The sequence below is a fragment of the Myxocyprinus asiaticus genome, chromosome 19 (genome assembly GCF_019703515.2).
Source record: "Myxocyprinus asiaticus isolate MX2 ecotype Aquarium Trade chromosome 19, UBuf_Myxa_2, whole genome shotgun sequence".
NCBI classification, from domain to species: Eukaryota; Metazoa; Chordata; class Actinopteri; order Cypriniformes; family Catostomidae; genus Myxocyprinus; species Myxocyprinus asiaticus.
Genome location: NC_059362.1, coordinates 37,764,424 through 37,774,325, shown reverse-complemented (window position 1 = coordinate 37,774,325; position 9,902 = coordinate 37,764,424). Strand labels below are relative to the sequence as shown.

General features: G+C 35.8%; 1 protein-coding gene, 1 non-coding gene and 1 pseudogene across 2 annotated transcripts in view; 1 reads left to right on the top strand and 2 right to left on the bottom strand.

The window, feature by feature from the left end:
* LOC127410146 (intraflagellar transport protein 172 homolog) overlaps window positions 1-6,294 on the bottom strand; it is a 44,596-nt gene extending 38,302 nt beyond the window's left edge. Inside the window, 11 exon segments of the mRNA XM_051645229.1 lie at window positions 199-322; window positions 1,179-1,368; window positions 1,371-1,392; window positions 1,506-1,593; window positions 1,711-1,790; window positions 1,872-1,920; window positions 1,922-1,935; window positions 4,217-4,256; window positions 4,977-5,089; window positions 5,246-5,389; window positions 6,145-6,294. Coding sequence (XP_051501189.1) covers window positions 199-322; window positions 1,179-1,368; window positions 1,371-1,392; window positions 1,506-1,593; window positions 1,711-1,790; window positions 1,872-1,920; window positions 1,922-1,935; window positions 4,217-4,256; window positions 4,977-5,089; window positions 5,246-5,389; window positions 6,145-6,183 — 903 coding nt within the window. The 5' untranslated portion in view covers window positions 6,184-6,294.
* A 201-nt stretch (window positions 6,295-6,495) lies between these two features.
* Window positions 6,496-6,567, bottom strand: trnaa-ugc (transfer RNA alanine (anticodon UGC)). The gene has a single exon. It is a non-coding gene; the product is annotated as a tRNA-Ala (tRNA).
* Window positions 6,568-7,371: 804 nt separating this feature from the next.
* On the top strand, window positions 7,372-9,301 carry LOC127409972 (epidermal retinol dehydrogenase 2-like; annotated as a pseudogene).
* The last annotated feature ends 601 nt before the right edge of the window (window positions 9,302-9,902 follow it).

Genomic DNA, 9,902 nt, shown 5'->3' with positions numbered 1-9,902 from the left:
AATGTTTTATCTGCATTTCTGTATCTAGACCCTGTTAGAAAGCATTTGTATGTATATGCAAACAGGATTCAGGATAATTCATTATTAGAAGAGAAAACCCTTTGGTGTGTCCAGGTTTCAGTACATGAACAGAATAAAGAAGCTCTCGAAGACTTTAGAAGTTCTCAAATCTTTATTGAATTGGTCATCCAAACTGACCACAGAGAGCCGAGAGCCGTCTTTCTTCCAGGCTAGAGCTGTGATAGTGTACAAGTTTGGAATCTGTTTGGGAGAAGCTTCATCCCAGTTGCCTTTTCGAGGACTCCAGTTGAAAACTTGCAACCTGAAGAAAAATAATTTGATGAAATTGTGTTGCATGGCTAAAACTGCCCAGAACATACTGTAATTTTAAAAGAATATTCCTGGTTCAATACAAGTTAAGCTCAATCGATAGCATTTGTTGCATAATATTGATTGCCAAAACAATTTATTTGGACTTTCCCCTCCTTTATCTTAAAAACAAAAACAAAAAAACATCTGGGTTCCAGTGAGGCACTTAAAATGGAAATGAATGCGGGCCAAACTGAAAACATTAAAATACTCACTGTTTCAAAAGTATAGCCACAATACATAAATAATATGTGTGTTAACATGATTTTAGTATGATAATATCTGTGTTAAGCTACAGCCAATTTTACAACTTCCTTGCCTTGATGATCAACAAACCGTAAAACGACTGTAAAAATGACGATTTAAACAAATTTACACCTTAAATAATACTAGAGTTTTAACAGAAGAATTAATGTGTGCTTTTATAAAATTATAAGCTTCACATTTCTGTTTAAACCCTCCAAAAATTGGCCACATTCACTTCCATTGTAAGTGCCTCACTGTAACTTCGAATTTTGCTTTTTTGTTTTTAAGAAAAGGAGGGATGGGTCAAAATAGTTTTTTGTAGTAATCAACATTATGCCACAAATGCTGCTGATTGAACTTAACTTGTATTGAACCCAGAATATTCCTTTAAACCATATTGATTTACATTTCAGAAATAATCTATGTAAATGAAATGAGGCACATACATTTCAATAATAATAATTTTCAATCCAGTATGATGACCTTTGTCTTTCAACTGAAACCTAAATCTTTGGGGCAGAATGTTTTGTTTTTTATTACCTCGGTTCAAAAAGCTCTCTTACCTGTCAAAGCTTCCTACGACTATGGACTGACCACTGGGGCTAGCTGCTGCCACAGTGAATTCCTTTTCAGAACGATCTCGGCTATAGTCAAATGTCTGAAGGATGTGGCCCTCCCTCCCATAGGCTACGATCTTCTTATCACATCCAGCCACAATAATGCTGTTGGTACCCCATGCCAGGGCATACGGGGGCATGCGTGAGTCAACAGTTTGCCCTTTAATGTTTTATAACAAAATAAACTGAATTATAAGTAATACAACTGCTTGCAAATATAATATTGTATGTTATGTTATAAATTCATTTGAATAAAATATAGCAGTTCTTTACCTGAGATTCTCCAGATCCTTCATCATCAAAGAAGTACCGAACAACTGTTCCATCCGCATGACCAGAAAGGATTCCTTTCCCTGAGACACTGAAATAAGGGAGATAATAAGAGTTGTGATGCTGAATTAACCACAATACAGTAGTATATTTTGTTTGTCAGGGGATGAGCATCGGGGAAACGATTCATATAAATATGCATGCATACTTTGAGGTCAGTGAGACAACGTAGGAGTCTGTTCCATAGATGGTAGAGGACTTGCTTGTTTTTGTATTAGCTTGACGAACCTGCATTTGCCAAAAAATGAATTTTTACAAAATAAAAGATTCAGATTCAAGTCTAAAGCTTTGAAAATGCAGCACACTTACTTTTCCTTCTGTCAGCCCAAATAGTATTGCATGCTCTGTCGGCCAAACCACACGTTACAGCACTCTAGAGAACAACAAAACAGTTAATGCATGCAACATACATCACTTATGCCTAGTGACATTTGTGAGATGGATGACTAAAATTATACACTCACTGAACACTTTATTAGCAACACCAGAACACCTTCTTATTCATGCGATTATCTAATCAGTCAATGGTGTGGCAGCAGTGCAATGCATAAAATCATGCAGATACGGGTCAGGAGCTTCAGTTAATATTCACATCAACCATCAGAATGGGGAAAAATGTGATCTCGGTCATTTCAACTGTGGCATGATTGTTGGTGCCAGATGGGCTGGTTTGAGTATTTCTGTAACTGCTGATCTCCTGGGATTTTCACACACAACAATCTCTAGAATTTACTCAGAACAGTGGCAAAAACAAAAAACATCCAGTAAGTGGCAGTTCTGCTGACGGAAACACCTTGTTGATCAGAGAGGTCAACGGAGAAAGGACAGGACCTAAATTCCCAATAACGATTGATCTTAGCGGTTAAGAGCGTTTTCTACGAGCGATTATAAGAACATTCGTTATTTTTTTTACATGCGTTTCCCAAAACTGCACTTAGCATGAATGAGCGAGGATGTGCTTTAAGTGTTACTTAAGAGAGTCGCTGTCTGAGTGACAGTGCTGAAATGTGACTGTACAGTCCTGCTCGTCATTGTAACTTCATTATATTTGTGTAACTTTACAGTCATTTTAATTTACCTCGCTAATATTTGTTTAAAAATATTTTCTGAAATATTCGACCTAATTAACTACATATTTACATATTGTTTTACAAAAATGTTGTGCAGAACGATCTGTTTCTTTTACACAATCTGCTTCCATAATCAGGCATGCATGTGTAATATTTCGTTTTCACAAATTTCTCTCGATATGAAAGCTTCCAGGATTAGTGAAGACAGTGTGGGCCCTTTGTATGATCCTTCTTATTACAAGCATTCATTGAATATTACGAGGTACACTGTGTTATCACACAGTGCAAAATAAGGAGACGTTTAGAAGATGCGCTTTAGGGACATTCACCAATAAAGCGGAGGTCTGCTCTTTACTCCCAAAATTGACAACGGTACAGCAATGCCGCATGTGCTTGCGACACACCTTTGGGTGTCAGATAGGAAGCGGTGACAAGGATGATGAGCCAGTATATACTAACGATTTTCATGCAGTTATTTACTTTTTTCTTCTCTCTCTGATTTTAATTTATACAGTTGCATCAATCATGCCACCACTTTGCTGTTACCAACTAGTCCACACAAATAACTTTGTTTACTAATTAATCTATTCATATAGACTATCTATTATTTTTTTCCATTTATTTTATTTTTTTTTTCCCTTTTTCTCCCAATTTGGAATGCCCAATTCCCAATGTGCTTTTAAGTCCACATGGTCGCGTAGTGATTTGCCTCAGTCCGGGTGGCAAAGGATGAATCCCAGTTGCCTCCGCATCTGAGACCGTCAACCCGCGCATCTTATCACGTGGCTTGTTGAGCACATTGTGTCCACATGTCTCCTATGTCCAGGGAGACATAGCGTGTGTGGAGGCTTCACGGCATCCACCGCGGCAACCGCGCTCAACTCACCACGCACCCCACCGAGAACGAACCACATTATAGCGACCACGAGGAGTTTATCCCATGTGACTCTACCCTCCCTAGCAACTGGGCCAATTTGGTTGCTTAGGAGACCTGGCTAGAGTCACTCAGCACACCCTGGGATTGGAACTAGCGAGCTAGCAAACTCCAGGGGTGGTAGCCAGCGTATTTTACCACCGATTATAATACTTGTCTGTTAAAATACAAATATATAAAAACATAGGTATCCTGATATGAAAGTTTTAGCATAAAGTGTAGATATAGGTATTTAAATTGTATCAGGTGTTATTTTGCATTTCTCCTGCAAGTGTCTGCAACAATCTATTTGCTTATGATGCTCTTTGCACTGTATGAGTACTCCAGAGCACTCGTAAATCTATGAGCATTTTCAAGTACTACTTAATTTATGATGCTTTTGGTAAATGGGCCGCAAAACAAGATGAATCGTAAGATGGATTCTACGATCTACTTAGGCTTACAATGCTTTTGGGAAACGAGGCCCAGACTGGTTTGAGCAGACAGAAAGGCTACGATAACTCAGATAACCACTCTGTGCAATTGAATGCACAACACCTCGAACCTTGAGGTGGATGGGCTACAACAGCAGAAGTACCCATTCACTTTATTAGGACCATAGTGTTCATAATAAAGTGCTCAGTGAGTGTATTTCTCATCAAAACACTTACTGTTTGTATAAATTTGTTGCAAATAACCTTTTTATCACCCCTGGAATAGAAAACATATCAAATCAGAGACCGATTGTTGCATTCACCATAGTTGTGGTATCACACAGCGTTTCACTTGTGTAGAAGGCAAGTCATTGTTTAATGATCAGCAATATTGTAAATACATACAGTACTGTGCAAAAGTTTTAGGCACTTGTGAAAAATGTTGCATAGTGAGGATGGCTTCAAAAATAATGAAATAAATAGTTTTCATTTATCACTTAATGTCATACAAAGTCCAGTAAACATAAAAAAGCTAAATCAATATTCGGTGTGACCACCTTTGCCTTTAAAACAGAACCAATTCTCCTAGTTACACCTGGACACAGTTTTTCTTGCTTGTTGGCAGATAGGATGTTCCAAGCTTCTTGGAGAATTCACCACAGTTCTTCTATCTATTTAGGATGTCTCAATTGCTTCTGTCTCTTTATGTAATCTCAGACTGACACGATGTTCAGTGGGGGGTTTTGTGGGGGCCATGACATCTGTTGCAGGGCTCCCTGTTCTTCTATTCTAATCTTTTCTATTGCAAAATGAATGTTTGGGAGTATAACATTTATATTACCTATTGACACACTAAAGCTGAAGATATAACTAACCATCTTACGACAAATGCTTTTGTGAAACATCTTATGTGCCAAAGACTTTTGCACAGTACTGTGTATTATATTTGAAAATGCACAAATTATGCACATAATTAATGTTATTCTGAGATTCTTACCATTCTTCTCCAATTTTGTAAACAAATATTATGTTGTCTGTTTGGGCAACTGCTATTTTGGTTGAATCGGGGGAAAATGCCATGGACTTGACCACATATGTTTTCTTTCCATACTGCAACAAATAAAAAAGCTGTTACTTCATATTTGAATACACTTTCCTGATGTACTAAGAAAGTATGTATAGCTTTCATATATTTGTTTGTTTACTTTTTTGTTTATAATTTATTTATTTTTTAAATAATAATGCAGAAATGTTTTGATAACTCACTTTGGGGTCTGCAGGCTTTGTAGTGAATCTGTCTCTTTTCTCTCCCTGCTCATCATATAGAATAACCACTCTATCAATGGTGCAAACTGCAAACTTTGCATTGTTTGGAGCCCAGGCCATACAGGTGACTTTAGCAGCTCCATCCTTAAGAAATGCCATTAAAGAAACCACACTTTGGTCATTGCATTTTGATTTTCACCATTGTTATGTTTTGTATGATATCTGTGTGATATCTGTGCATGCAAGGTTAACAGCTCATAGTAAAAGCTCACCACAACAACATTAGCTGCTTAAAATATTACACTATTTCTGGACTATAAAGTTAAATATTGGCACAAATAGTGCAATTTGCAAGTTATGATCAGACATTCAATCTGACCATAAGAGTATCTTAATTTCACCCTTTAGAACAGAGCAAGCAATCATGTTATTCTATATACTTTTATGCCATCTGAGAGATAATAATAAAAAAAAAAAAGAAAATAAGGTCCAAGGCAAACTGATTTTATCATTCGAGAACATAACCTAGTCTGCATTCATTTCACATTAAAAATCCGAATACATTAGCATATTACAATACATTACTGTAAAATCTTGGATACTCCTGGCAATATTTTACAGTGCAAAATTGTAGTTTTGACTGAGAATTCAGTGTTCAGCTGAAGCCAGGAGTCACTCACTGAGATTTAAATAACATTCAGTCATTGCAGTGTCAGTTATTTCTACTACTACTTCTTTGGACAGCATAAAGGTTTAAGTAAAATTTGCAGAGATATATAATCATCCTTGTAATGCTAAGCTAAGAGGAGTTATCATGCCTACTACGAATAGTGGACTGCCACAGAGCTAGTTAGCTACAGTAGTTTATCGTAGCAAAATAGCGTGATAAATTAATTTACCTGTGGAGTTAGAAGAGTCTTCAAGTACTGTAGTTGCATACTTCACATTTACAAATGACTCGTTGAAGTTACAAGGACGAATGTATTCATATAGCCATGTTTTACGTTAAAAGCTGTCAGGCTGCCGACATTGTGGTAATCATAGCTTTCTCCCTGGCTACCGTCGTCAAGGAAAGAACGTATGACGTCGTTGCGTAGCTTAGAATGACACGCGTCATGTGTTTGACTCGCTTAATGTCGTGCTTTAAAAAAAAAAAAAAAAAAAAAAAAGAGTTATTTTAAGCAATAACGGGTAGTATGACACGTTTGTAAAATTATAATAAAATAATCAAAATAAAGAGAAAATGTCTCTGGAGATGCCGGGGCTTGAACCCGGGGCCTCATACATGCAAAGCATGCGCTCTACCACTGAGCTACATCCCCTATATAATAATCAAGGAGATCTGAGGGGTATTTAATGAAAGATAAATATGTAGTTCTATGTGTTATAATACTGTAATATGTATTATTGTGTATATACACTGCCTGGTCAAAAAAAAGTCACTGTTTGGATTTAAATAAGCAGATACTTAAGAGCATATGATTGGATCATTATTGCAGTGATCACTGTAAAAGACCTATATAGAGTGCCAAAAGTACATTCTCAAAATAGCCCATAAACATTATATCTTAGTTGTTCTGCTTCATGATGTGAACGGTGCAGAGATTTAAATACTGTAAGTCTTATGCCGAATATCAAACAAATGTTAAACATTAAACTTACTTTACCGCACTCATGAGATCAAATTGTGACCACATACTGCAATACTAACAACACTAAATTGTGTGTGTTTATGCCTAACTCTGTGACTGTTGCAGAAGAACTGAGGTCTACAAAGTTGCTCAACTGGTAAAAAATTCAAAATTAACAAATAAATGATCACTTGCATTAATATTACTGGCTATAAGCCTAAACTGTTTTGGTGGTCTAAAGATGGTCAAGCTAGCTGGTCTCTCAGACTGGCATGCTGGTGCTCAGCTGACAAGTGCACAAAACGTTTCTAAAACCAGCAAACCAGACCAGGGAGCTCAGCTAAGGACCATCTTTGACTGGATAAAGCCATTTTTTTAGTAGGGTTATAATTTAGTTTTCATATGAATACAGATATGAATCATATCCTAGTTTTAGGAATGATTCTTAGAGTTGTTTAGTAAGTAAGACTTTTCAGATATTTTTATGTAGTTAAGATGTTTCAACAGGTTAAAATAGACTGTGGAGATGTGTCCATATTGGTGAACTACGCCAGCATGGGAACAGGAAAATACACTTTCACTGAAGCCTCTGACAATCTGGTGGACAGAACACTAAGGGTCAAAGTCAGGGTCATTGTTGGGTAAAAAAAATAATAATAAAAAAAAAAATCTCATGTAATTCAGTGTTTATCACCTTGTTTTGAGAATGAACATTCTTTAGACCTCTGATTTTATGTTATGGGAACAGTGTGCTCATTGTTATCTCAAATGCTTCTTGATATTTAAATTCACAGACTTACAAGATGTTTCTCCTAGCTATGTTGCAACAGAAGCATGGGCACCTGGTCTGTGTGGCATGCCATGGAGGGATGTTCGCTATGAATGATCTTGCAGGCAGATATACAGTATATAGAAGGATTTAACTGTCCAAAATGTGTTAAATTAGAATGCTACAATTATGTGATTTAAAAATTAAATGGAATGGCCAACAAATATTTGGTCTGCAGATTATTGCGCAAGCAAGTTTGCAGCTTTGGGGTTTGTAGAATCCATTGCGCTGGAGCTACATAAAAGGAAGGAATCAAAACAACAATAGTGTGCCCCTATCTAATAAATACAGTAAAGTTTGGGGGTTGTCAAAGTAAGTCTTCATAGTACCAATAATAAATTAATTGGAGGTTTCTCCCCTTGTCATGCAATAACACTGATATTTTACCTTTGTTAAGGAAACCATCCTTTCTTATGATCTTGGATCACAAAGATGCTGCAAAAAAGATTGTCGATGCCATATTAAGGGAGAAGATGTATGGTTACCTTCAAGTCTATACTTCATGATGGCATTCAAAAAGTATTATAGGCCCATTAATAATTTGAAGATCAGGTTGCTCAGTGTAATAATTAACAATTAATTAAATAATGAATAGTAAATTAGTAAAATTAATTAAAATATCTACTACATATTCATTCAAATGTATGAATGTAATTGTATTAGATAACAAAAAATCAACTCAAGTAGCCTTTTAAAGAAAGATAAACACTTCACAAGAAAGGATTTCACAAAAAGACAATACATATACTGTTTAAAATTAGTTTTGAGAAAAGGTCTAGGAAAATGTGTACAGTTTTAACTGTGTCTTATGTGTTCAAATACTGTTTGGAGCCACTATAAATTCTCCTTCATGCCCAGCAGGAGGCGATAATCACAAAGAATGTGACTCACCAAATACAAAAGAAGACGAATGTGAAAGTGAAGGTGGAGATTGACAGTAAAAAATGACTTAAATATTGATCTGTTTCTCACCCACACCTATCACATCACTTCAGAAGACATGAATTGAACTCTGGAGTCTTATCGATTACTTTTATGCTGCCTTTATGTGGTTTTGGAGCTTCAAAGTTTTAGTACCCATTCACTTGCATTGTGTTGACCAACAGAGCTAAGAAATTCTTCAAAAAATCCTAATTTGTGTTCAGCAGAAGAAAAAAGCCAGACATCTGGGATGGCATGAGGATGAGTAAATGATAAAAGAGAATTTATATTTTTGGGTGAACTATTCCTCATTTTGTTTCAAAGCAGAATGACATCCTCAGTTAACATTCACTTTCATTGCATGGCAAAAAGATGCAATAAAAGTGAATGGTGACTGAGACTAACATGCTGCCTAAAATGTTTTTTTTTTTGTTGTTGTTTTTTTTTTCACAGAAGAGAGTCATACGGTTTTGGAACAACCTGAATGTGAGTAAAAGATGACAGAATTTTCATTTTTGGGTGAACTATCCCTTTAAATGTATGAATCCGTCCCTTTATGGCAATAACAGTCTGTTTATCCATGAACTGTGTACAGAATTGTGAATAAATTCTCTATTTCCTCTGTGGTTCAGTTGTCCTCTCAAGTTTTGCTCAGTGCACAAACAAACTGTTTAATATCCTAAATGTTATTCTTACTGCATTATGCACACCCCACATCAGTAATCGTCGTCATTTAGATTACATCAGACATATTTAAAAAAATTGGACACAACTTCTCATTGTTTTTTTGTTTTTTTTTATCACTTTCCACTATTTAAATAATGGTAAAGTCATCAGCAATATGACACATCACAAATTAAAATTTTGAAATTATGCATGCTGTGACCAGTTTTTATTTTATTTTATCAAACTATCTTATATTGTAGCTTCTTCAAAGTAGCCACCATTTACCTAGATTACAGCTGGCATTCTCTCAGCCAACTTCAAGATTGAATTTCCTAGTGATGCTATTAAAACCATATAAAAGGAGTTCCTATAAATTCTATGCTGGCCACTTGCTGGCTGCTTTTCTTCACTTTCAAGCACAAATCATCCAATAAAAACGTTTTTTTGTTAAGAAATGTATACATGGGCACAGTTTATAATTGTCATCAAAAGCATATAAGCATAAACCTTTTGATCAAAATGGTTTTAGATCATGAGACACAAATTCAGTCAAGTGTGTCCAAAGTTTTTACTGTTAGTCTATACAACAAATATATTTTTATTCATTTAT